We start from the raw sequence: 27,942 nt of genomic DNA, 5'->3' as shown, positions 1-27,942 counted from the left end.
ACTGAGGGCAAAAATCTCCTTCTCCTGTTTAAGGTGATCACATCATGAGAATGTCTGGCATTGTCACCAGAAGTACAAACTTATTTTAGATAGTCCAACTGTGACATCTGAGGAAATGCTAAAGCGCTCTTTTGCCACAGAAAGTAAAACTTTATGACATAGCTTCTTTTAATACTTCGCATTTTGGGGCATAGTCACTTCACCTATACCACCACAGTTCAAAGACTTTAAAAATCAATATTCACTCCAGCAACCCCTGCTCTATTCTCTAAGTCCAAAACTAAAGCAATCATCAAGAGTTTTGAAAACAAACCAAAAACTTTATTTACAAAAGTAAATTTCAACTTGCTTTTATATATCATATAATGTTAATGATGACAGCAACAGATTTAAAATACATTGAGGTTTGTGCAGCTCATTTCCCCCTAGTTATACCATAAAACTTTATAAACATTGCTTTAGCTTTGATGTTTGGTCACGTTTTTTGTGCAGAAGTCACGTTTCAGGGAAGGTTCACCACCAGACACGGTCACATCACCATTGGCTGTGGATTTCCAAGAAGCAAAGGAGCCAATCTCAGCAAAGCTCGCACTGGCATTTTTAGCTGCTTAAATTTGAAGAGCAGTTCAGCAAAGCTTGTGCTCCCTAAAATGGAAATGGGGTGGGAAGGTCACATCTCTAAATCAAATCAGCCATACCTTTCCTTTCAAGGAAGCTTCAGAAACACAATCATGTTTAAAACAGGCATTTTTCCCTTTGAAAATGACTATCCAAAGACAATATTTAAAATTATGAAATTCCTTAATACACTGTAATGTAAGTTGAGTATCCCTTTTCCAAAATGCTTTGGAAGAGAGGTGTTTTGGATTCTGGATTTTTTTAGATTTTGGAATATCTGCATTACACCTACTGGCTGAGATTTCTTTTTTTTTTTGGAGACGAAGTCTCACTTTGCCACCCAGGCTGGAGTGTAGTGGCGCTATCTTGGCTCACTGCAAACTCCACCTCCTGGGTTCACCGATTCTCCTGCCTCAGCCCCCCGAGTAGCTGGGACTACAGGCGCCCGCCACCATGTCCGGCTAATTTTTTTTGTATTTTTAGTAGAGACGGGGTTTCACCATGTTAGCCAGGATGGTCTCGATCTCCTGACCTTGTGATCCGCACGCCTCAGCCTCCCAAAGTGCTGGGATTACAGGCGTGAGCCACTGCACCCAGCCCCGGCTGAGCATTCTTAATCCAAAAATCCCAAATCCAAAATGCTGTAATGAACACTTCCTCTGAGCATCATGTTGGCGCTCAAAACGTTTTCGATTTCAAACACTTTAGATTTCAGGTTAAAGACACTCAACCTGTATATGATTTGACAGGATTTACCCATTCTAGACTTCAGAAAGTGACCTATAACTACATGTGAAACTACTAATATTGTTTAATTTTATATATATGTATATATATGTGTGTGTGTGTGTGTGTGTATATATATATATATATATAATTATTTAAATATAATGTGCAAAAGTGCCTGTCTACCTTCAATTACTATCTAATTGGTATTTTACTGGTTCTAATACAGTTGACCATTGAACAACCCTGTTTGTCCATCCTGGCCTGAAAAGAAAGTCCATACTTTTAAAATGTCTTCCTTTTCCTTTTAGTAGTTTCACTATTAATGTGACTAGGTATGGCTTTCTTTGTATTTATCCTGCTTAGGGTTCACTGTGGGTTAATATTTAACACCATTTTTCAAAATTCTTAGCTTCTGTCTCTTCAAATATTGCTTCTAACTCATTTTTTCTCTCCTCTTATTCTCTTATTCCAACTCCATGCATGTCTGATTTTTTTTTTTTCACGGTTTCCACGTGTCTCTTGTACTCTTCTCTGTATTTCCTACCCATTCTTCCCTCTGTGCTTCAGTCTGTTTACTTTCTACTTGTCTTCCAGCAGATAAGTGTCTTCCAGTTCACTTCAAATAATCCAATACTGAGATCTTCATTTCAGTTACTATATTTTTCAGTTCTAGAATTTCCATTTAACTCTTTTTTATTGACCCCAGGTTTCTGGTGAAATTCCCTATCATTCTCTCTATTTCCCTGGAAATATTAGACATAGTTATTTTAAGTCCCAGTATGATAACTCCAATATCTGAATCACATATAGGTCTGTTTCTATTATTATCTGTTTCATTATTATTACTATTATGTTTCATAATTTTTGATTCAACACTGAATGCTGTAGACTAAAAATTGCGGGGGCTCTGGGTATGTTTTCTTTCTCCTATGAAGGTTACATTTTCTTCTGTCAGGTGGGGAGAAAGCACACAGATCACCTTAGTTCTGCTCTAGGCTAATTGTAGGTCAAGTCTGCTTGGAGTGAAACTGAAGCAGACCAGATCTAAAATTAGGCTAGAGCAGGCTTAGGGCTTAGCCATGTATTAATTCACCTGAGGAGCTGGGATGCTGATCAGAGCCACTTCACTTTAACAAGCGCTGAATTCCACCCTTTGTCTCCTCAGTCCTATGCTGCTGCTGACATTTTTGCTTACATTTTTGGCCTTGTGGCTTCTGCTAGATCTCTTGAAGTCTTATCCCATGTATATGAAGGCTAAAATTTCATTAAGTAACTCAAGGGAAAGGTATATCCAGAGTCTGAGTTATGATTTCTATTGTTCTCTCCTGCCTGAGACTGTGTTCCTCAAGTTCTAGGCTCTTGGGCAATCACAAACCCAACCTCTGGCTCCTCAGCCCTGCAGCATTGCTGCTTTTTGCTGGCACGCTACTTCTTGTACTATGAACTGGCAAATGCCTTTGGGGGAGAAGCTAGGGTGAATATAAAGCTCTCCCTGTTGTACTTCCCTTTTCTTATTTTTTTTTCTTAGCTTTTATGTTTGTTTTTGAGGGCAACTGAGTCCAATACAAGCAATTCCATCATGGCCATAACTAGAAGTCTCTAGATAGTAAACTTTTATCAGAGGCTTGCAAAACAGCAAAAAACTAGTAATGTAATTAAACTTCAAGTTTAAATGATTAAATGGAACAATCTTTGCCCTTATCAAAAAATATTTTGAGAATCTCAAAAAAATTGGGTGCTTAGAATTCATTATATCTTAGTATTCAGCTTAATGGATCAATTTTTTTTATCTGTTTCTATATTCTGAAAAATATAATCAGGTGATAACACTATTAATTTTTAAAACTATTATAAAAAATTCAAACACAAAATTAGGTTATTTGTTAGTTGTAAAGCTTTGTAATATTAGAAATTAAGATTATATGTGATTCTAAAAAACCCAACTGAAAACCCAGAAAATAAAGAAAAATAGCTTTAATAAAAAATCAATTAGTAAAGAATAATATGGAATATTTAGTTTATTAGTATAGACCAGTGTTTGGGGCTCTGTGAAGAAGAATCCATCCTTTTCTGAATAAAAATGAAAGTTATTCATGTACAAAGTTGATATATTTTTTCTTTTTTGCTCCAAAACAGTCCCTAACAATGACACTGCAACATTAATGAAGAGGAAAGTCAAACTAGGGACAGTAACTACCGAGAAACTAGAACATAAAGGGGTAGGTAACAGAGGTACTGAAGATAAGACTTAGATATGCAGTTACCTTCTAGTCCTATAGGCGGCAGGTGCCGTGGAGCTGGCACAGAGTGGTAGACGAGGAAACAGGCCAGCATGCTCAGCTGTGATTCCTCCAAGGGCTGCCCGCTGAGGTAGGCGTGCACACACATATCACCCCCGACTGTGAGAGAAACAAATGGAACTGAACCAACTGATGACAGAACTGAGAGGCACAAGAAATATCTTCTATTACTTTTTCATCGAGAACTTATTGAACACTTAGCATATACAAAGCAGGTTCTATAGCCGGTATTGAGGCTACTCTGACAAGCTAGACTGAGTCCCTGTCATTGTAGAGTTTAGAGTGTTGTTGGGGGAGACAGATATTACACAAATAATGACACAAACAAATGCATAATTACAAATTGTGATGAGTGCTATAAAGGTGCAGTGGTCACTGTGGTTGTCTCCCTGAAATACCCCTTGTCACACCCTACCCTCCACTGTATATTATATTTGGTGGGACTGACTTCAGCTCCAGAACTAGATCCTTATTAGTCTTGGCCAGGGGTCCTCAAACTTTAACATGTACCAGAATCACCTGGAGGGCTTGTTAAACCACAGATGAGTGGGCCCCACTCCATGCACAGAGATTCTTATTCAGTAGGTCTGGGGTGGGGCCAGAAAAACTCCATTTCTAACAAGTTCCCAGGTCATGCTGCTCCATGAACCACACTTTGAGAATCACTGATCTAGGGTGATCAAGGCAATCCCATTTTCCTGATACAGTGTTAGTTCAGAGACAGGCAGACCCAGGCCATTTTTTCAATAAGAGACATTCTCTGCCACAGGGATAGATTGAGGGGTGTGCATGAGATGCAACTTGAGCCAGAAACCTGAGGAGGTACTTAATGACAAGCTTGCTGGAGGCTCCAGGGAAAGAAATTCCCTCATTCTCATCACAAAGCTCCTTGAAGCAACTCTATTCTTTCTCTGAGTATCATGCTGAGCTAGAGGTGAACATGTTACAGCCATTTGATTACCATCCGAAAAATGCACTGAGGATAAAGTCATGGCACAGAATGTAGCTGATGGAACCTCAGAGAAATGGAGTTGAAGACACTGGAAATAGATGACCCTTTACGTGCCTTACCTGCGGACTTCTAATAACACAGGCATACTTGTGTCCTTACTGTTTAAAGGCAGGTTAAGTCAGGCCTTCTGTTACTTGTAAACAAAGGCATTTTGATACAGAAAAAAGGTAGAGAGCATGAGCGGGCAGGCTAAAGATGTCAGGAAAGCTGCCTGAGGTAGAGTGGTCTTGGAAGGCCTGGGAGGAAAGGTCATTAAAACTGAGGCTGCATGGATAAATATGAGTTGGGCAGGTGAAGAATGAGAGGAAAAGGTTCTAGGGAGGGAAAACAGCATATTCAATGGCCCCACAGTGAAAAGGAGCTCAGTGTTTTTGAGGAAGTGGAAGGGGCCAGGGTGGTGTGAGGAGCAAGTGGTGTAAAAGTGGCTTTGTCGAGGAAAACAGGCGCCTTGCAGGTCACACAGGTCCTGGTGCCACACTGTAGGGATTTCTTTCATAGCTGAATCAGGAGCCTTTGAAAAGCTTTAAGCAGGAGTGTTACATCAGTTTATTCTTTAAAAGACTGTTCTGTCAGTTAACTTGAGACGGTTAGAATGGAGATGAGAAAAAGCAAGGAGGCTATTTAGGAGGCTATAACAGTGGTCCAGGCACAAAATAATCATTCTGTTCTAGGCAGAAGTAGTAAAATGTGGATAAATTCAAGAAATATCTATGATGAGGACTGAAAGGCTTCAGCAATGGGTCAGCTATTGCAGAGGAGGGGAGAAGGGAAGGAGGGAAAGGAGCAAGGATGACTTCCAAAACGGTCAGCAAAGGAATGACAGTGAAATGGTGACAAATACTGAGAATTTTTAAACAGGATTTTTTTTAAAAATTGGGAAAGTGTGCTGTGACAAAGTCAAGGGAGGCCCATTTCAAGAAGCAAAATGTAGCTAAAAGCCTCACCATTGTAGAGATGGAGTGAGATGAAAACTGTAGACTCCACTGAACACAGTTGTGAGGATGTCAGTCTACTGGGAGGTGGAAACATTTAGGTTTGCGGGAGGCAGCAGAGGGAGAAAGGTTAAGGGAGAACAGATGAGATTCTTCTTTGAACAGCTCATCATGAAGGAGAGCATGGTGGTTCAGCCTCTCTTCAATGACTTTCTCATGTCTACCAGCATTTTGTTTCACTGATTTTCTCTATTGTTTTTCTGTTTTTGGTTTCATTGGTTTCTGTTTTTATTTGCTTGCTTTCAGTTTATTTTGCTTTCCTACTGCACTTGACAAGTCTTAAAAAAAAAAAAAAAAAAAAAAAAGGACAATGCCAAAAATTGCACTGCACTCCACTGCTGGTGGGAAAGTAAAATGACACAATTTGGAAAATTGAGTGTGGCAATGGGTGAAGGTACAAATGACACAAAAATAGGAGAATGCTGGCAACTACTAAAATTGGTGGTGTGGTTTATTACACTAGTCTACTTACTTTATATATTCTTTAAATTTCCATAACAAAATATGAAAAAGTTAATAAAACTTTTTAAAGTTCTTAAACTTGAAACCCGCTTTCTTTGCCCAAAATTATAATTTGAGGAGATAAATGCTGTACAAAACATTTATACAGGCCAGGCGCCATGGCTCACGCCTGTAATCCCAGCACTTTGGGAGGCCAAGGCATGTGGATCATGAGGTCAGGAGTTCGAGAGCAGCCTGAACAACATGGTGAAACCCTATCTCTTCTAAAAATACAAACATTAGCTGGGTGTGGTGGCATGCACCTGTAATCCCAGCTACTCAGGAGGCTGAGGCAGGACACTCGCTTGAACCCAAGAGGTGGAGGTTGCAGTGAGCAGAGATCACGCCACTGCACTCCACCCTGGCGACAGAGCAAGACTCCGTCAAAAAAAAAAAAAAAAAAACCAAAAACAACCAACATTTATATAATATAAATTGGCTACATTTTCAGATTAGTGTAGTGATTTAATGGGTTATCTCAGATCTAATGAGTTATTAGTGAGTGACCCTGAAAGTCCACATATGCATCTGTGATTTTTACACACAAATATGAATGCAATTTCCAATTTTCACTTAATTTATTGTTCTCTACCCCAATGCCAACTGCTAGTGCTTGTAAGAGAGGAGACCGCATATTTAAGAGGTTTTTAAAAAAAAAAAAAAATTCTAGTTTTTCACTAGAAAATAAACAATTTTTGATAAATCTGAGTGGCAAGTCAAATTCAATGGAGGCTGACAGCAATGCTGGAAACCACCAAATGCACTAAAGAGCAACAAGACAATCAGCGCCTTGTTTTAGAGAATGTTCTAATCACTGCCAAAGTTCCATACATTATATGAAATGTGCAAATCAGTGAATCTGCAAAGATTTAAGGAAGTATTTCTTATCAATAGCAAAGGTCTGCCATAGGTGATTAAATTGAATAAAAACGAAACACCAAAACTTTTGAAATAACATGTTTTTCCCCAAAAATGAGGATAAAAATGACTATCAAAAAAATTTTGAAGCTATATGATCTTTGAATCTGAACAGGAAATGACAAATAGAATGCAGCTGTTAAATATAAACATGGAGAGTCTGAAATCAGGCTTTCCAAGTATATCCCTCACAACCTGGTTTACAATTTAATTTTTTTCAGAAATTTATTTTCTAGTGTTACAGGTGGATAGTTTTAAACTGAATTATATTCAAACACTTAGGGTCTATTGATTACTAATAGTTTTCACTAATCAAAGCAAGAATTGTTTCTACTACTATTACTAAGGTTAGTATTAACCCAAAGCAAGCAACTGTCAGACATTTACTGGGAGCATTTGAACGAACTAAAAAGAATGAAAAGATCAAGGAGTCTACTCCTGAAAATCAGTTTCAGGTGTATTTAACACCTAAGCTACGTTTCCATAAATCTAAAGGCCCCATCACTTGCCTCATGTAAGTCAGAATCACTTCTACACTGTTAATGAGTAACTACAATTTCCTTGCAATCACAAATCCTGCTGATAGAAAGCCACCACTGTGACATCACATAGCTGTGTGGTCCCAGGTTTTCAAAACTGAGTTGGTACAACAAGCTCATTCAGCAAGCACACGTCAAGTTCTACATGTACATGGGGTGCCAGTACAAAAACAGGATGGCTGCTGGCCTCAGAAAGGCGACAGGCCACACCCCTAGGAAACAGGAGACAGAGGCACTGAAAAGGAAACGTGATCTGATGCTAGGGAAGAGAGAACAAGGTCCTGAGCGCCAAGTGGTATTTAAAATGCTATAAATATTATCTGCCTGGGTCAGATGTATTTTTCTAAAGAAGCTAAAGTAGATACTCAAAGTCTAATTCATCTAGCTAGAAACGTTAAATCTATAGCCATTCTTGCTTATACTCAGATTTATCTTGCTTACCAATGAAAAAAAAAAGTTACAACAGAAAAGCCTGAACCGAATGTATCTCAAAAGCACAAAAGCACTATGCTACAATGCTACTATTACCTTGTAGCCACTGGTCCAGGGTATTATCGATGGTGCACTTCACAACAGGGAGGAATTCCGAGTTCATAAAGAGCCCTCGCTTAGGGTGGTTCTGCAGCCGCTCCTGATGGCTTCGGGAGCTGAAAAACTCTAACACCAACTTTATCTGCCAAAGTTCAGAAGTCTCAGACATTTCTCTTCTCCCAAGTCTTCTTATAGCCTTGAAGAGGAAAGAGGACAACAATCTATTTAATCAAAGAGTGCTCTGTCTCTTCATCAGAGTTGTGGACTGAGTATTCTTTAAATGTGGCTCCTAATTATAAAGTGTAGGGGGAGATCCATTCTGTGTTTTGATGCAGTCTGCCCACAGAGGAGCCATCACTGGGTACACGTGCATGGCTCACCTCCTTCAATATGGCCCTACATGAGCAGCTTGCAGGGAAAAGTAACAAAGGTGAATGAGCTCATTCTTGGCTATATAGCTCCGAATAACCAAGACCCAAAAGGTCACAGCCAGTCACCTCTGGGAAACTCAAGCTGGGTACAATGACACGGCAGGGATCCCAGGGGGTAGAGGGCTAGAAGAACATTACTAATAATACTGCCCTTGAGATCCATCTGCAAGTCACTACAGCTGCAACCAGAGAAGATATTCATGCATAAAGACCTGCCCATGACTGTAAAGGTATGAGGGTTCAGAGAGTAAAAAGACACATTCTCAGCCAGCAACTTAAAAACACAACTTGTTAATTGGCTGCTGTACAGAGAGGCACTGTGAGAAGTAGTGCCAGCGTGGATACCATATATCCATACTTTCCAACCAAAAAAGGGTGGATTCCAGACAATAATGGCATTCTGGGCCTACTTAGTTATATTGGAACTTGGTTTTTAATGATGTTACTTAACACTGTATGTTTTCTGGTTTGGGGGAATTATCCTCTGACTAAATATATTTCTCCATTCAGCTTTTTAGCAAATTATTTTTACCATTAAAGGTTATTTCTCTTAGACGCTGAGTCTCGGATGCTCAGCTGTGAACTTATTATATTCACTTAAAGAGCTGTTTACAACTAGATTCTGGATCTGACCCCAGAAATTCTGATTCAATAGATGAGGCATGGAATTAGAGGATCTGTATTTTTAAGATACCAAGGCAAATTTCTGCCAGGTTAGAAAACTACTGGCTTGGCTTAACTGCAAATCTGGGTCTGAAAGATATGATAATATTGAAAAGGCATATGTATTACTAATTTGCCTATAAGTGAATAAATTGGTCTGATCCTTTAAGAACATTATTAAGCATAATTTTCTGCATTACCCCTTTAGGCTCTTTTAAAACAGCAGTAACAAGAGAAATTTAAAAATTAACTCCAACGCCCTAGATAACTACATATGGACTCTGTAACATCTTGCAAGCTTCATCATATAGGTCTAATTTCACAGTACTGCCATCGCTAGGGCTCTGTTTGTTCACTAACTGCTCACATGCAGACTTCTACAAAGAGGCATTACCAGGAGGGAGGCAAGAATAAAATGGGAGAGAGGGAGGGAGTGCTCTCCTCCTCTCCTAGCCAGGAGTGACAAAAGGGAGGAAGGGGAACCCTTAGAGGAAGCCGGCCTCCCAAGGGGCACTCCTGTCAACATAAAGCCCAAGCTTTTCGGATTTCTGAGAGCTTTCAAATTTTATATGGTTTCCTTTCTTAAATTTCCAAAAGCAAATGGGAAACTAAAAGGAAGGACACTAGGAACCTTACCACACTATTCAGTGAGTTACTTGAACTACAGGACAAATTTCACCAGAATTGGTATAGGTTTTTCGATCCACACCTGATCCATTGCTATGTATGCAGGCAACATCTCTGGGGTCTCCTGGGTAACACATTCATAGAGTACTGAAGAAAAGAGATCCAGAATTTCCTGTTTCTGCAGAAAATCAGAAGTTTTGTAGCACAAAGTATATTCCAAAATCAATTCAAAAACCAATTGTATATCACTACTATGGCCCATTCTTAAGTTTTATAATGAATGACATAAAAGTAACACTACAATCTTTTAAAAAAGCCATAGCACATGTAACATTAAACATTAATTAAAAAAAAATTAAGTCCCAAGAGACAGTTAAGGATAGTAAGTGCTACAGGAGAGAGGAATGGATCAAACTAGGATAAAATGAGTAGATAGGACATCACAGAGCTATGCCTTGGGTTGGGCTAGGAAGAGTAGGATCCAGAAAGAAAACAGAGTAACAAAGCTGCAAGAAAGAAAACACTGACCAGAACAAGTTTAGGAGAGGTGGCAGAGTCAAGTCCAGCTGGGGTTAAGGGAGGGCATGGGCTTTATTACAGACCCGTGACCTTGAGTACATAGCCCAGCTCTTACTAGCTGTGTGATCTTGGGCATGCGACATCTCTCAGTGGCAGTTTCCTAATCTGTAAGCCCAGAATAATAAAATACCTATCCTCAGGGTCATAATTAAATGACATTTAAGTATTAGCAGAGTATCCAATAGAGTAAAGATTCAATAAATAAGAGAGGGGAAGGTTATTTCACTTAATCCTCAAAACAATACTGTAAGGTAGGTTCTATTATAATCACTTTTAGAAATGAGGAAACTACATTTTGGAGAGGTTGAGAAATTTTCTGAAGGCCATATACACTTGTAGACAACAACAAGCTATCAATCCTAGATATCTAATTCCACATCCAATCTTTCCTTGTCTTACGGTGGATTAAGTCAAAGATCTGGGCCAGGCACAGTGGCTCATGCCTATAATCCCAGCACTTTGGGAGTCTAAGGTGGGAGGATCATTTGAGCCCAGGAGTTCAAGACCAGCCTGGGCAATATAGTGAGACTCCATCTCTACAAAATCTTTAAAAAAAAATTAGCCAGGCATGGTGGCTACATGCCTGTAGTCCCAGCTACTCAGGAGGCTGAGGTGGAAGGATGGCTTCAGTCCGGGAGGTCAAGGGATGCAGTGAGCCATGATCACATCACTGCACTCCAGCCTGGGCAACAGAAAAAACCAACCCTGTCTCAAAAAACAAAAACCAAAAAAATAAAGAAAAATCTGCTAAGCACCCTTGGAATCTTGAAGGCAACAGGTGTGTGAACAATAAAAAGAAGGGTTATAATATACAGAGGAGACAGTTAATGAAATTACATAAAATTAAGGGAAAGGTAGTAAACAGTGAAAACATAAAGCAGAATATGAATGGGTATCATTCTTGTAGATGACAGAAATTATCATCTATTCAAAACTAATGTCTCACAAATTTTAAGTTGTTTCTTCTATCAAGGTAGAAAATTGCTGAATTTAACAGTTTTAGGCTATGCAAATCTATACGTGCCAAGCAAAAGTCACCCCATGTGACTGACGCATGTCATCAATCTCAAAGATAGATATAGATAGTACAGATGTTTTGGGTGACCCATGCATAGAAATAGTAACAAATTCTAGTCGTGGGGCTCGGCAAACCATAGAATATATACCTGACCCATGTTCACAGTTGGCTTGCAGAAATATTCAGCAAATGACAGAAGTGCTGGATCAGAAGTGAATGCTGAGATTGTTTCTGGCTAAAAAAACAAACAACCACAACATTATAAGATAACAAAAGATTATTTTCCTTACTGCTTAAACTGTAATACACGCAGTTCTAACAACTCTACCTCCCATTCCAAAAAAAACCCAGATGGTGCAAACTTGCCTCATCGACCTGTTCTGCTAAGAAGTTACAAGAAGCTTTTGCACAAGTTAACATGAGCTACTAATTTATCAAAAGGCCAATAACAAACAGGTCTTCCTGTTTACACAACTCATTCAAAAAAAGCTTTTCCCTCCTTCACTGACTAATTAAAAAGCCTACCAGAAACTAGAATTGTTACTGAAAAGGTAAGGAAAAAAGAACATCACTCAAGCCAGGCACAAAAAGATAAATAGTGTATGAAACCACATATATGAGGTACTCAGTATAATCAAAATCGCAGAGACATAAAATAGAATGGTGGTTGCCAGGGACTAGGGGAAGTAGAATGAGGGGTTACTGTTACAGGTATAGATTTCAGGTCTGCAAGATGAAACCGTTCTAGAGATGGATGGTGGTGATGGTTGCGCAACAATGTGAGTGCACTTAGTATTACTGAAGTGTGACTTGCAATGGTTAAGACAATAAACTGTGTGCATTTTACCACAATGTTTTAAACTTGGGAAAAAATATCATTGAAGGCTCAAGACTGAAAATGAAATATGAAGGTATTACTATTTTCCACTGAGGTTTATATTTTATTTCTGAACTCCAGTAGGCAGGAAATTGAGATAGATTTCAATTTTTATATACTTTCTTCATTCAAACTTAAGTCTAAATGTATCTATTTTCTTTACACATTGGGTTAGAGTCTTTGGGATATGCTCTAATTTTTAGAAGAAGCAATACTACAATTTAAGTTAAACTGTGTCCAAAAATCTTTCAAAAGTATTTCATAAACAACTTACTGAATACTGCCAAACAAAATTCACCAATGTCAACCCTGGGAACTATTTATACATTTCAATCCTGGGAACCATTATAAAGACTCAGTCATAAGTAACTGACTAAAATGAAATATGAGTTGAATTAAAATAAACTGCTGTCTCTGAACAAAGGATGCTAACTCAGTCCTCTGGCTGCCACTCATCCAGTCCGTCTGCCCCACTTTTGCCGTCTAATTATTCTTTAGGGTCCTAACTACTTTAGACTACTCTACTTTGTACCACCAGCAGGGACACATTTGCTCATGGAATTACAGAAAACTGAAGTTAAATTCAGAAGTATTAATGCCTGATTATGGGACAAATTTCTTGTGTTGGAAACTTATCTGAGTCAAGAATATAGAGCAAAATATGTGCTGACCCCGCCAGGGGAATGAGATTGTTTCCTACCCTCATTTATCATAACTATTTCCTTATTTCAAACACTATTGCACTGGCAGTCAAGTACTGTGCAAATAATAAAGCAAACTAATAAAAGAAGTCTGAGGGCCGGGCGCGGTGGCTCACGCTTGTAATCCCAGCACTTTGGGAGGCCGAGGCGGGCGGATCACGAGGTCAGGAGATCGAGACCACGGTGAAACCCCGTCTCTACTAAAAATACAAAAAAATTAGCCGGGCGTGGTGGCGGGCGCCTGTAGTCCCAGCTACTCGGAGAGGCTGAGGCAGGAGAATGGCGTGAACCCGGCAGGCGGAGCTTGCAGTGAGCCGAGATTGCGCCACTGCACTCCAGCCTGGGCGACAGAGCGAGACTCTGTCTCAAAAAAAAAAAAAAAAGAAGTCTGAATCTGTCATCAGTTTATCCTCACCAAGATTAAGGAAACAAATGGTGGTTTTTAAATGGAGTTAATAATTGCTAGCTTGCAAAACTCCTTTTCTATTTTTGCTATGAAATTAAGTAAATCTTCACCAATTTGAGGATCAATAATAAAATCACGAAACTATTTGTTACAGTGTCAAGATATGGTGTGACTGTCTTTGCTGCTAAATGTAAACATTAACTTAGAGTATTTTACTTTATTATATATATATTACTTATTATATACAGTATTTTATATTCATTATATTTTATTATGGCCATCACATAAAAAGCAAACAGAGCCACGGTCAGTCGGTCTTTACAATCTGCAACAATGAAAAAGAAAGCAGATCCACCTTTAAAGTTTATAGCAATGGGCGAGGAAGCCAGCAATTTAGAATTATTTCTTTCCGTTTTTACCAATCAGTAATACTACCTTGAAAGCCCGGGCTTCAGAGTTTCTGTTAGCAACAGTCTGAGCCAACAAACTTTGCCATCCCATTGGATCTTCTTTGTAGGAGAGCTGACCCGCCCGGAGTTTAACATATAAAACCCCATCCTTGGAAAGGATGGACCTGAAAGAAAAGGAATGAATTTAATATAAGGTATTATTGGCAGTTCTTGGCTGGAAACAGTGTTTTCCCAATACCATGTTCAGGGGAGATGAAGCTTTTACCATTTTCCACTAAGGTAAATGATTATTTACTGTGTCTAAGATTAAATCAGTCCCTATGAGAAAGCCCAGAATAAAGTTCTGTTTTTCTTTGGTGTCTAGGTTCATGGAACTTAAATGAGAAGGCACTTTGACTACTGGCTCAATTATGAGCTTCAAAGGTAGCATTTTGTCTAACATTTCTTTGTATTCCCTATATCCCCTGGCTCTATGCCTGGGGTACATGAGGTACTAAGTATCTATTAATTGGTTTGCAGCAAGAAGAAAACAATGCTGCAAATGTAAGGACAGAACAATACAGAAAACAGCTAACACACAGTCTGGAAAAATTCACATTGGGACCAAACTATAAAAACTTTTACAAGCTTGTTAAACTTCCTTGAAATTTAAAGGCTTAACTGACATGCCACTTTAGGTATAAATTTATCAACACTCAAAAATAATTGCATGTGATTATTTCCACCCAAAATACACTGGGTGAGTAGTATATATTATCTATAATAATCTTAAATTTAGGAGGACTTTCTAACAGAAGAATAGTAAAGAGATGCAACAAAAGATGTGGTCTGACAAACACTGATTAATAAAGTTCCTTTTGTGGATGTACAAATCAGCTTACTTTCTGACATGGTTACGCTCTGTGCCCCACCCAAATCTTATGTCAAACTGTAATCCCCACCTGTCAGGAAAGGGAACTGGTTGGGGGTGATTGGATCATGGGGGCGGATTTCCCTCATGCTGTTCTCATGATGGTGAGTGAGTTCTCACGAGATCTGATGGTTTAAAAGTGTAGCACCTCTCTTTCTCTCTCTTGCCGCCATGCAAGACATGCCTTGCTTCCCCTTTGCCTTCTGCCATGATTGTAAGTTTCCTGAGGCCTCCCCAGCCAGGCAGAACTGTGAGTCAATTAAACCCCTTTTCTCTATAAATTACCCAGTCTCAGGTAGTTCTTTATAGCAGTGTGAAAATGGACTAATACACTTTCTTAAACTAAACCTTATGTTAATATACCAAGAGACAAGTCCATTACTGTCACAAGGAAGTCAGTGCAAGTTTCTCAATAAATAAATATTTAGGGTTGGAGTTTGAAATTAAAACTTTCATTTTCTAACACAAGTCCTGTTTCAAAGATACAGACTGTTTTACAGAAGACATACCCTACATATAGTCTTGAATGAGATTAAAGGGTGATGAGTCACATTCCAGATAATAATCTATAATTTATACCTTCTTATATACTTCTACTCACTTCCTAAAAAGTAAATCTGAGAAATTTAATGTACTTACTTCAAGTGTTGTGTTCCTTTGCTTAAATCTATGAGCAGTTCCCAGTATCTTGGGCCTTTAACTTTAATCTGTCAAGATAAACGTAAACATAGTCAACCCAAAGCTGAAAAATATGCTCATCTGACAAACTGAAACCTATGTTTCTCAGAGGAAACAATAACAGCCAGAAAGAGGCATCTGGCGGTAAACAAGCTCCATTTCCAGACAAAAAATGAATGTAAATCATGTTCTGAGGCCACCTAAGCTATTAATAAAGATCTCTAAGACAAGACTTGCTCTATTCTTTCTGACTTTTCCTCCTGCTGCAGCTTTCTTATCTGCTACAATACATGAAGAAAGCAGAGGCTTTTATTTAGCTATCTTTAACACTATGTCGTTCTGTTGAATTGACCCCTTGGACACAACTCCCGACCACGCCCAGCTTACCTGCTTTAAAAGATGGAGTTCTGGAAGAAGGGTAGGAGCCATCAATTCTTCTTTGGTTTGTTCATACCACTGAGTTCCCTTTACAAATGTAAAAGTCCAGCCACAATTCACTAGGTAGTCAGTGGAAACAACAAAGAAGAAACATCTCCACGCTATACCTCCCCCGATCCCCGCAGTTCATACAGAGACCTTTAAATGGCATAAAATCCCCTCTGGTACTCAAATCTTGAAGGACTGATGTCTAAATTCCTCACAGGCCAGCAGGACCGAAGGCCGTGCTCCAGTGCCGCTGGGTTTCTGCACGTTGCCTTCTCCGCTGGAAAGGAGCTCCACTCAGTGGGCCAGGCCTAGTCCAAACACTGTCCACTGTGACAGCCTCCTCAACCCCACAGCTAGCAGCTAAGCGAGGGTGCTTCTCTGCTTCCCCTGTATTCCACACACATCTCCAATTATCACCCTCTATTCCCATTGTATCCACGCCTGGCTCCCCAGGGGATAGAAGTTCCTTAAGGAAAATGACAATGTCATCTCATTTTGTACCCCAGAGCCTAGCACAGTTTTGATTCACAGAAGGTACTTAATAATTTGCTGAATGAAAGAAGGATATAAAACTTGTAATCTATGCATCTAAATGAAAGCTGTCATCAAATACACAATTTTGGGTTTTCAAGTTTCAGCTAACAAATCTAAGAATGGGTCTAACTCAATTAGTTATATAAAACACTACTGTCAGTCATATAAAGTTAACAGGGACATTTTCAAATTATAAGCTCTAAGGACAAAAGAGTAGCTGATGATCCCTAAAGAGTGATACCCAGAGAATATAAATGAACATGAATGGCCTGGCAGGATATACAATAACTTTGGAAGCTTCCATTTTTATGAAAGTTCAATTCACTACTTATCACCTTTTACTGGACAACACATTTGAAATATTATGACCTGCCAAGATGGATGAGTGGTAATAAAATTATAAGTAAATGATAGGGAGAGATACCTTGTAGGTAACTTCTAAGAGGGCATAGCAGGGCATGTTTGTGTCCACATCCACAGGCACTAGAAGCCTGGGCTCCGCGGCCAGCACATAGAGGTGCCGGAGAGCCTGGAGATGATACCTGTTCACAAAAAAGACAGAGGGTGGGTAACAAACAACTGTGACAATATGAGCTCTGCAATCTGCTGTTGCCTATAAGCTAAGACAGGACAGAAGCTCAAGTACTATCTTCAAATGAACAGAAATCTTAAAGGCAGATAAGATTCTATTAAAAAGTAATGCAGAAATTATCTTTTAAAAATTTTATATAACTGATCTTTGATCCAATAATTCTTTACTTTAGTCTTCACAGTGAAGAGGTTTTACAGGGAGGTAAAAAGTGTCATAACATGAAAATATTTACTATCAAACTGATCACTTATAAAATCAATCCCTTTCAAAAATCCCTTTCTACTCAACATAGGCATCTGTTTTTATCTTCTCAGAGACTTTTTTTTTTCTTTTTCCTTAAGGATAGGGAAGACAGGGGAAGACAGGATGTCAAATTCTTCTCAGAGAGCAAAGTTCTTCTACATATACATACTTGCACATACATATATACACATGTCCTTGAAACACAGTACATCAAACATCTATGTGGGCATGGCAATATTTTTCTTTGGGGTTCTCAAAAAGTTTTTTAAACTTTAAGATTTCTATTTTAGAATGTAAAAACAAAAAAAGTTTTCATATTTTAAGATCTCATAAAAGAAAGATAGGCTGGGCACAGTGGCTCACACCTGTAATCCCAGCACTTTGGGAGGCCAAGGCAGGTGGATCACCTGAGGTCAGGAGTTCAAGATGAGCCTGGCCAACGTGATGAAACCCCATCTCTACTAAAAAGACAAAAGTTAGCCAGGCCTGGTGGCACATGCCTGGAATCTCAGCTACTCGGGAGGCTGAGGGAGGAGAATCACCTGAACCCAGGAGATGGAGGTTGCAATGAGCTGAGATCACGCCACTGCACTGCAGCCTGGGCAACAGAGCAAGACTCCATCTCAGAAGAAAACAAAAAAAAACAAAGAAGGATAAAATGAGACTTCAATTTTAAAAAGCTTTATAGACAATAACTTCCCTCTTCTTACTCAAATACATTTACTTCTATAAATCTATTAAAAATAAAATCAATAAAGATCAGAAAAAACTGACACTAACAAATTATATAAAGATTCTTGTCACCAGCCAGGCGTGGTGGCTCACACCTGTAATCCCAGCACTTTGGGAGGCCGAGGCAGGTAGATCACAAGGTCAGGAGATGGAGACCATCCTGGCTAGTACGGTGAAATCCCGTCTCTACTAAAATATACAAAAAGTTAGCCAGGCTTGGTGGTGGGTGCCTGTAGTCCCAGCTACCTGGGAGGCTGAGGCAGGAGAATGGCATGAACCCGGGAGGCGGAGCTTGCAGTGACCCGAGATCGTGCCACTGCACTCCAGCCTGGGCGACAGAGCGAGACTCCAACTCAAAAAAAAAAGATTCTTGTCACCAAATGGCTTTGTTTACAATAGCTAAGCCAAATAGCTATGACCACCAGTATGTGAGTGTGGCTCTCCACTGTACCCTAGCCGATAATTGGCTTTAACAACTCAAAAAATCTTTCCTAAATGACAGGCATGAGGCCACATGTCAGAGGTGTATTAACTTAACAACAATATTCTTGTGCTGCACCTACCATCAGAGTGTGGTTTTCAGCTTAGGCTACTTTTGTAAAACAGCTATCTTTCTTCTGTTGTTGGTTATACATTGTAGTGTAGTTTAAAATGATGGCTTAGGTTACTGCGATAAGTGCTCCTGACACTTCTCCCATAAAAAATAAAGGGCTCTTGACCTGTCTCTGGGGAGACAACATGGGACACCTACAGTTGAGCACAGTGCTCAAGTGTCTTATAGGGGCTATTTTCTTCCCTTCCCCATATGCAACAGATCTGCTATATCTCAAACTATATCTAGGGAAACTGAAGTGTTGGTGGTTCCTCGTACCCAAAATGCAGAGCTTTTAACTGCTTCTACATGGTTTGAAGTTCTACTGCTCACTGCCCCTTATAAATTGTCTCTGGTTTTCTGCTGTATTTTGCTTTTCTTGTCCCTTCTATGTCATTTATACACAATTTCTCGGCATCTATGTGAAAGGAAAAAAAGAAACTCATACAGACATTGCCACTAAATCAGACAAAGTTTTCTCTTGGAATTAAGTAATTATAGCACAAAAAAAGTATCTTGAACTTCCCTTGGCAACTACCCTTTACCTGATGATTTTTTCCCTAAAGACAACTTTACTTGATCTCCTTCTGGGTTTAGAGCAGTTCTGAAGATCTGAGAATGGCAGAAGACTGGTCAGTCATCAGGTGTCCAAAGTTATCCTCTGGTCTAATACTTTGTGAGATAATTTTCTTAAAAGATTTAGCCAGGAATATAACTAAGTTAAGAACAGAACAATGCTAATTTGGAAATAATTCCATGAAACCAAAATACAACCAAATGACCCCCTTAAAGAACTTAATAAGTATCACATTGAAGACAGAATCACTAGACTCACCGGTTGTCAGTGCTGTGAGCTGGGAAGTGCGGATAGAGGGCACAGAGAAGAGCGGCAATGGAAGAATTTGATGTGCTCAAAGAGTACCTGCAAAGTAAGTTCAGTGGGGACAGATGTTATTGATTATATTGCACATACTTTCAAGGCATTCTTGAGAATCAGGAAACTGGGGTATAGTAAGGCATACTGATAAGATGATCTCATAATACAAGAATGTCAGTGGTGTGAACATTCCACTTTTCATTTAGTCCTTAGGCCATTTCAAGATCATCACTATTTAAAGCCAAAGTAATATCCCATAAATGTTAAATTTCAACCCTTGAAGCAAGGTTTTAACATAAAATAGCACAGTAGTGAAGACCACGAATGCAGTCCTAGAAATTATAAATATTGAAGAGTCATGTACCAAGTATGCCACCTTCTTATCCAATTTTATTAATATATATGCCTATTTATACAATTATAAATCTGATTTTTAAAAATACAGGATGTTTTAATTGGTATTTAAACAGTTTTTTCTGTTTCTGTAAAGCATGAGGATTCCTTTAGAATGACTGACTAAATGAAAAGGCAAATGTTATCATTAAAAAGTTACAATGAGGCCGGGTGCGGTGGCTCACACCTGTAATCCCAGCACTTTGGGAGGCCGAGGCGGGCGGATCACGAGGTCAGGAGATCGAGACCATCCTGGCTAACACAGTGAAACCCCGTCTCTACTAAAAATACAAAAAATTAGCCGGGTGCCGTGGCGGGCACCTATAGTCCCAGCTACTTGGGAGGCTGACGCAGGAGAATGGCATGAACCCGGGAGGCGGAGCTTGCAGTGAGCCAAGACAGCACCACTGCACTCCAGCCTGGGCGAAAGAGCGAGGCTCTGTCTCAAAAAAAAAAAAAAACCACAAAAAGTTACAATGACTGTATAAACAATATTCCTCTAAATATAAATTCTTTTCTCACCAGTATGATACACTTTTAAGATAAAGTTTTATAGACTTTAAAAATATTCTCTTGGGAAAGGGTCTATTAAAATTTTCCTTAAATTACTTTATTGTTGCTCAAATTTAGTATAGCAAACAGGCAAATTAATCTAAAGTCCCAGAGTTTTTCTAAAAAATATTTTGAAATAAAGATGGTGTAGGGCATCACATAAAAACACTTCTAAAACTATTGAATATAAATAATTTTATTACACACAAATATGCACACACATATACCCAAATCTCTTTCCCTGTCTTTTAAAATAATTGGAGTATTAAATAAGAACTTATAATTCATTATATATGCTTATATATTTAATGGATTAGAAAGAAGAGATTTCAAAATTTAAGCAAAGAGATACATCTATTTTGGCATGTGCATGGAATAAGCCATTTTCTTTGTATCCTTTTGATAAACCAAAATTCAAAGATAAATATTAAGATACTAATGTTAGAAATTTTGGGTAGAAACATAATGGTGTAGCTATGCTAAGTTTAAATGTTGTTACAGAGTATACATGACCATTTAAAAACCAAAAATCACTAGAAAAGCAGTAGCAGAATGGTAGAAAAATCTATTCGATACGAAAGAAAAACAAGGAGAGTCATGCAGTTTGGAAAAATGAAAGATGGGATTAAGAGACATGGAGAGGCTCATTTTGAAAGGAAAAAAATTTCAAAAATCGAATAAAATAAATAAGAATTTTCACAGTAATATTTCTTTAACCATTATTAATTCTAAACAATTAAAGAAAGACAATTCCACAAAACATGTTGAGAGGAAACGCACACCTTTCTGATCATCTTTACTTTTTGTATTTCTGAAACGGTGAGTTCCAATGGTGAGCTCAGTCTTAAAGAAGAGGGGAAAATTAGCCTACGTAGACACTGTAGCCATTGATCAAGGTCACACACACTAGAGCTAAATATATGCAGGGGTATACCATATTCACAGAATGGAAGACAATACTGTAACAGATTCTAATCTCCTTAACACAGACACATACAATCAAGGCAATTCTGATTAATATTTTATCAGATTATTTAGTATGGAACAGATTCCAATATTTATATGAAAATGCAAGGAGGCAAGAGAAAAACACACTTTTGAAGAAGAAAACCCAGGTTGAAGGATTTACTCAACTGGATACCAAGACTCATAAGACAATGTAGTATTGGTGCAAGTACAGAAAAACAGACCAGCAAAACCTAATAGCCCAGAAATAAACACAGGTGTATAGGCACTTAACTTATATAACAGAGGTGGTATTGCAGAGCAGTGGAGAAGGATAAACTTTTCAATAGCAGTGGGAAAAAAACATGGAGAAAAATCCGTGCCAGGTAGATTTTAGATCCAAATGTGAATGGGAAAGCTAAAAACTTCTAGAAGATAAAATAGAAGAATATCTCCTTTCCTCTGGGTAAGAAAGTATTTCAAAAGCAACACAAAAAAGTAAAAACTATAAAAGAAGAACATTAATAATTGTGTCATCAAAAGACACCACTGGGAGAGAGTGAAAAGGCAAACAAGCCCTAGGGTGGCAAAGATAACTGCAACAAACAAAACTGACCAAGGGCTTAGGACATAGTTTAAAGAATCCACAGAAATCAATACAAAGCTAAACCAATGTGGAGCAGTCAACCTCATCAAAACAGAGAGTAGAATGGTGGCTGCCAGAGGCTGGTGGGAGGGGCAAACAGGGAGTTGTTCAATGGCTACAGAATGTCAGTTTTGCAAGATGAAAAATTTGTGGAGATTGGTTGCACAACAATGTGAATATACTTAACACTACTTAATTGCATACTTAAAAATTGATAAGTTTTATGTTATGTGTATTTTACCACAAATAAAAATTTTAAAATAGATGAATATAAAAACTGGGTAGCAAGAGATTTGGACATCACAAAAGAGGTTTTGCAGTTGGCTATTAAAAGTGTAAAATGGTACTCAAGAATATTATTCAGAAATACAGAAATTAAAGCCACAATGAGATCCTGTTATATACCTACTAGTTGGCTAAAACTAAAAAGACTATAACAATAACAAGGGTTGACAAGGATATGGAACAACTGGAACTTCACATCCTGCCCATGAGTATGTAAAATGGTACAAGTGCACTGCAGCACTGACGGTATTATTCACTGAAAGTGAATACACACGTACAACCTATGACCCAATTCCACACAGTTCTATATACAACAAAATCAAAGACATGTACAACTTTCCCTAACAGCATTGTTCATAACAGCCCCAAACTAGAAGCAAGAAGCATATCCATCAATGGGGGAGATCAATAAAATGTGGTACAGTCATACAATGAAATGTAATACAACACTGAAACTTGAATAATCCATTGCTACATACAACATGAATCTTACAAACATAATGTTGAGCAAAAGTGAAGTGCAAAAGGATACATCGTGTGTAATTCAATTTAAATGTCAAAAACAGGCAAAACCAACGTAAGGTGTTAGAAGACTATATAGGGCTATCTTTGGGGAAAGGAAGGTAATAGTGATTGAGAGGGGCGCATGGCAGAAGCAGAGACGGGTGATGTGAGTTGCAAATGCTATACAGAATCTTGATATACATGATAACAAAGAGATTTTTCTATGGTAGATAGCTCTTTGACCTGTGCACCTATGATTTATACACTTTCCTGTATATGTGTTTTTGGTTCATCTAAAGCCAGGGCAGTCTTATAAAGGATGTAGTCAGGAATGGCAGATGTTGGAAAAAGATCAAGAAAGCTGAAAACTGAGAAAATGTCACAGGATCTGGTAAACGATTTTGTGACCTTTCTGAGAAAGTAGCTTAGTGGAACGGTAAAACTTTTAACCAGTTGGGCACAAGCAGTGATGCACTGAAGCACTGAGCACAGACTATTCTGAGAAACACAGTGATGCTCAGTGTGTCAGAGAGGATGGTAATTCTACTGAGTAGACTATTAGTTGACGGTTAAACTACAAAGAAGCCCATCAAGTCGAATAATACTGCTAGTTAAGCTAAGAGCTAGTCAGAATTTAAATTTTCCATGTTATCTTCAAGATCAAAGTAAGTCACCCTTATAGATCTCACGAATGAGATCTTTTCAGTGGAAAAATACATATTCACTTACCTTCCTCCTCCCAAAAATAGAAGTCCAAGGGCCATGTGGTGGGCTAAGTGAAAACCATAGTTCATTTCACCACCCGTTTTCATGTGTAAGAAGCGACAAAGCTGCAAAACCTTTAGGTTTCCTGAGCCAGCCATGACCATGGCGAGAGACAGCAGCACCACGCTCAGACAAGTTTCTAGGTTATAAGGACCTGTCTGTAAGGTGAAGAGATGACATCACTGTAACTGTTGTGTTACATTTCTTTATTATCAGAACTAGCTTAGCCATCATTAGAAGACTACAAAAGTTTGTAACTTAAAAAAAAATCTGGGCTGGGCGCTGTGGCTCACGCCTGTAATCCCAGCACTTTGGGAGGCCGAGGCGGGCAGATCACGAGGTCAGGAGATCGAGACCATCCTGGCTAACACGGTGAAACCCCATCTCTACTAAAAAATACAAAAAATTAGCCAGGTGTGGTGGCAGGCGCCTGTGGTCCCAGTTGCTCGGGAGGTTGAGGCAGGAGAATGGCGTGAACCCAGGGGGTGGAGCTTGCAGTGAGCCGAGATCGCACCACTGCACTCCAGCCTGGGCGACAGAGCAAGACTCTGTCTCGAAAAAAAAAAAAAAGAAAAAAATCTGTAAATACAAATATTTTCCCTGATTATGAAATATAAGTTCAACAGAGATAATTTCAAATATTGAATATCAAGAAGACATAACAATCACTTGGAATGTCACACCCAAAGATAACTGGTGTTAACATTTTGGCTTTTTCTCTGAATTTTTCCTTTATCTACACATATTTTTTCCAAATGAAATGGAGATGTTACTCTACACAGTATTTTTAACCTTTTAAACAACCTATTAGAAGCAAGCTTCACTCACAAAAAAAAGTTGGTTTTTTTTTTTTTTTTTTTCTTGAGACAGGGTCTCTCACTCTGTCACCCAGATTGAAGTGTAGTGATGCAACAGCCTCAACCTCCTGGAGTCAAAGGATCCACCCACCTCTGCCTCCCAAGTTGCTGGGACTACATGTGTGTGTCACCACACCCAGCTAATTTTTTATTTTTTGTAAAGATGGGGTCTCCCTATGTTGCCCAGGCTGATCTCAACCTCCTAGGCTCAAATGATCCTCCTGCTTCAGTCCCCCAAAGTTCCTAGGATTATAGGCATGAGCCACTGCACCCAGCCACAAAAAATTCTTGTATAACATGATTTTGGTAGCTCCACTGTGTAAGGATATATAAATAAACCATAATCAAATTTAATTAACTACTTTCAGACTTTTTTGATGTTTCTAACTTTTCCATATTATAAACAGTGTTGAATAAATCTATGTAGTTTTTACTAGGAAATAAAATCTCTTAGTCTTGTCATCAGAGAAGCAATGCCTCAAAAGCAACTGAATCCTTACTAAGTACTAATATTTTTTAAAAAGGAAATTCCCAATATTTAATACTGAGACATAATTACATGAGGTATGACAATCCGTGAATATTATGGCCTTTCTTATTCTCTTGTCACAAGAACTAGATACCTGTGCATCCTTCCAGGGTAATCATATTCTCATCTAATTTAATATCGCAAAACAAAAATAAAAAGATGAGCTAATGGTTCTTCAAATCTCTCATTCTACATTCAAACAAACAGCAGAGATACCTGATAACACATAAGTAACTGGATCATCAGTAAATTTTTTTCAAGTTTAATTTTATTCCCAAGGAGAATGATAAAAACACTTACAACAGAAGCATTAGGTGCAGACAAATAAGTCATAAAATCTTTTGCAAATTTATGCTAGAAAAACAAAAGAAAAAATTCCAAGTTAAAAGAAGCATCTTAAAGCTTTGTTAAAACAAACAAACAAAAAGAACACAGTAAACTAAAATACTTCTTACCAAACAGTTAAATGCTGATAAGTTTTCTGAGCCAGCAAATCGAAAACCCAGAGACAAACAGGCTCCTGCAATTATGTAGACATGTGCTTGGCTGAAAACAGGTGACAAGAAATTTAATAGTCATTATTTTACTTTAAAATTAACTTGAAATAAGTAACAATAAATATTCCAGTTCTCTAAGCTAGTTTATATCTTTCTGGGAATGATCAAGTGCCCTCTACTCAGTCAGAAGATTTCTATGTTTTTTTTTTTTTTTCCCAGCAGAAGCATCGGGTCACCCTACTCATGAAGTTTGCCTCTTGCCTACAGTTTCATATGCAGCAAAAACAATTTTTAAAATTGTTGCCAATTTTTTTAATGGAAAGGATAAAAGAGAAATACATACAAGTTAAATCTCCAATATTGCTTTTTGAGGGCAAGAGCTGTATACTTCAGAGAGCTTTAACCAATGTCATGAACATCTGATAAATAATGGTTAGAAACGTGTGGGATTCAGAATTACTTAAATCAAGGACAATATTACTCCTACATAGTATATTTCAATTTAATTATCTGATAGATGCTAGGATAGCTAATTTGCATTATACATCACTTACGACAAAGTTTCCAAATTCAAATCCTCTGAGCACGGCAATTCAATTTCACTGAGAGAGATACTATTTTCTCTTATAATCTGTCAATATAGAAAGCAAGAATACTTAGATATCAATGTTCTCATTACAAATATTTAATAATCTGAAGAATAACATACTGCTTATCATGGCTATATTTATATAAAGTAAGCTTTACCAAACCATTGAACTCAAAAGCCTATATTTTAATCACATTGAATGTAATCAAATTTCAAATCTAAGATGGGCTAAGTAAGAATAATAACTAAGGGCAGGCATGGTGGCTCACGACTGTAATCCCAGCACTTTGGAAGACCAAGGTTGGTGGATCACGAGGTCAGGAGTTCGAGACCAGCCTGACTAACATGGTGAAACCTCATCTCTACTAAAAATACAAAAATTAGCTGGGCATGGTGGCACACGCCTGTAATCCCAGCTACTTAGGAGGCTGAGGCAGGAGAATTGCTTGAATCTGGGAGACGGAGTTTGCAGTGAGCCGAGATCACGCCACTGCACTCCAGCCTGGGTGACAAAGTGAGACTCCGTCTCAAGAAAATAATAATAATAATAATAATTAAATAGGGCTGAACAAATATAAACAGGAAGACGTAAGTATATTCTGAATCAGTAACAGGGTCATAATATTGCATACCAGTCAACTGAAATACAAAGATGATGGCTTTAGAATTTGGGCAGGGGTGAGGGGAAGAAGTGGGAAAAGAGAAATAGGAGAGAACTCTAATCAGACGTCTTCTTCTTTATGGGATGTTTCCAGCATTAATCCAACATACCTACCACAGGTGAGGTTATTCACTAGGCTAAGCTAAGCTAAACTGTCAATATGTTTATCAGCTATGTTGCAACTATTGTTTAGAAAAGACATCCTTTTCCTTTTAGTATAGGTAATGAACAATTTATCAGAAAACATACACAGAATATCTAGCTGTAACAACCAAGAAGACATTTGATTCTTTTCTCCTAAAAGAAAAAAGCCAAAAAAGATAAAGCTAATATTTGCTAACTATATGAATATATTTAAGATTTATTCTTTTAATCTTCTGAGAAGATTTCTTAGAAGATTTCTTAACATTTCAGGATGTTTTCTTCAATACAACAATAAATATCGGCTGAACGCAGTGGCTTACACACCTGTAATCCCAGCACTTTGGGAGGCCAAGGCAGGCGGATCACTTGAAGCCTGGAGTTCGAGACCAGCCTGGCCAACATGGTGAAACCCGTATCTACTGAAAAACAAAAAATTAGCTGGGCCTGTAATCCCAGCTACTCAGGAGGCTGAGGCACGAGAATCACTTGAGCCCGGTAAGCGGAGGTTGCAGTGAGCCAAGATCGCACCACTGCACTCCAGCCTGGGCAACAGGGCAAAACCCTGTCTCAGTCTCAAAAATAAAATAAAATAAAATAAATAAATATTAGAAGGCACTTATAATACAGTCTTCTTATGTACTGAATCTCACCAAATCAAAGACTTAAAATATCTTTCTTCTTTTTTTTTTGCCTTGAGACAGGGTCTCCCTCTGTCACCCAGATTGGAGTGCAGTGGTGCAATCACAGCTCATTGCAGCCCTACCTGCCGGACTCAAGCAATCCTCCCATCTCAGCTTCCCAAGTAGCTAGGACTACAGGTGCACACCACCATGCTTGGCTAATTTCTGTATTTTTCTGTAGAGATGTGATCTCACTATGATGCCCAGGCTGGTCTTGAACTCCTGGGCTTAAGCAATCCACTCTCCTTGGCCTCCCAAAGTGCTAGGATTATAGGCGTGAGTCACCACACCCTGTATGTAAAGCTTTTTATGAAAGAAAAAGTGCTATGAAGATGTTAGTTGTTATTTTACATATGCCCTAAGTTCAAACAGACAAGCAGGTTACAAAGTGACCTTTAAAAAAAAATCCTTCTTTTAACGCTAGGTTGCTCACTACAAAGAACCCTGCTCCAGAATCAA

The 27,942-nt window shown here is 38.5% G+C and overlaps 1 protein-coding gene across 7 annotated transcripts in view; it reads right to left on the bottom strand.

Moving 5' to 3' along the window:
• Positions 1 to 299: 299 nt before the first annotated feature.
• ANAPC1 (anaphase promoting complex subunit 1) overlaps positions 300 to 27,942 on the bottom strand; it is a 120,546-nt gene continuing 92,903 nt past the window's right edge. For 4 of the 7 annotated variants that reach the window (XM_032176513.2, XM_032176512.2, XM_032176509.2 and 1 more), the window contains exons 35-48: positions 25,964 to 26,040; positions 25,368 to 25,458; positions 25,213 to 25,266; positions 23,491 to 23,684; positions 19,395 to 19,481; positions 16,825 to 16,942; positions 15,828 to 15,905; positions 15,402 to 15,469; positions 13,878 to 14,016; positions 11,607 to 11,693; positions 9,944 to 10,039; positions 8,138 to 8,336; positions 3,612 to 3,746; positions 300 to 645 (exon numbers count right to left, since the gene is read on the bottom strand). In XM_032176513.2, the coding sequence (XP_032032404.1) occupies positions 530 to 645; positions 3,612 to 3,746; positions 8,138 to 8,336; positions 9,944 to 10,039; positions 11,607 to 11,693; positions 13,878 to 14,016; positions 15,402 to 15,469; positions 15,828 to 15,905; positions 16,825 to 16,942; positions 19,395 to 19,481; positions 23,491 to 23,684; positions 25,213 to 25,266; positions 25,368 to 25,458; positions 25,964 to 26,040 (1,539 nt within the window). In that variant the 3' untranslated portion in view covers positions 300 to 529. The other 3 variants (XR_009209931.1, XM_032176514.2, XM_058428290.1) reach the window with 3 other exon arrangements.

This window comes from Hylobates moloch, unplaced genomic scaffold, assembly GCF_009828535.3.
Source record: "Hylobates moloch isolate HMO894 unplaced genomic scaffold, HMol_V3 SCAFFOLD_15, whole genome shotgun sequence".
Classification (NCBI taxonomy): Eukaryota; Metazoa; Chordata; class Mammalia; order Primates; family Hylobatidae; genus Hylobates; species Hylobates moloch.
The sequence above is the reverse complement of the archived record's forward strand: the minus strand, read 5'-3'. Positions and strand labels throughout refer to the sequence as shown.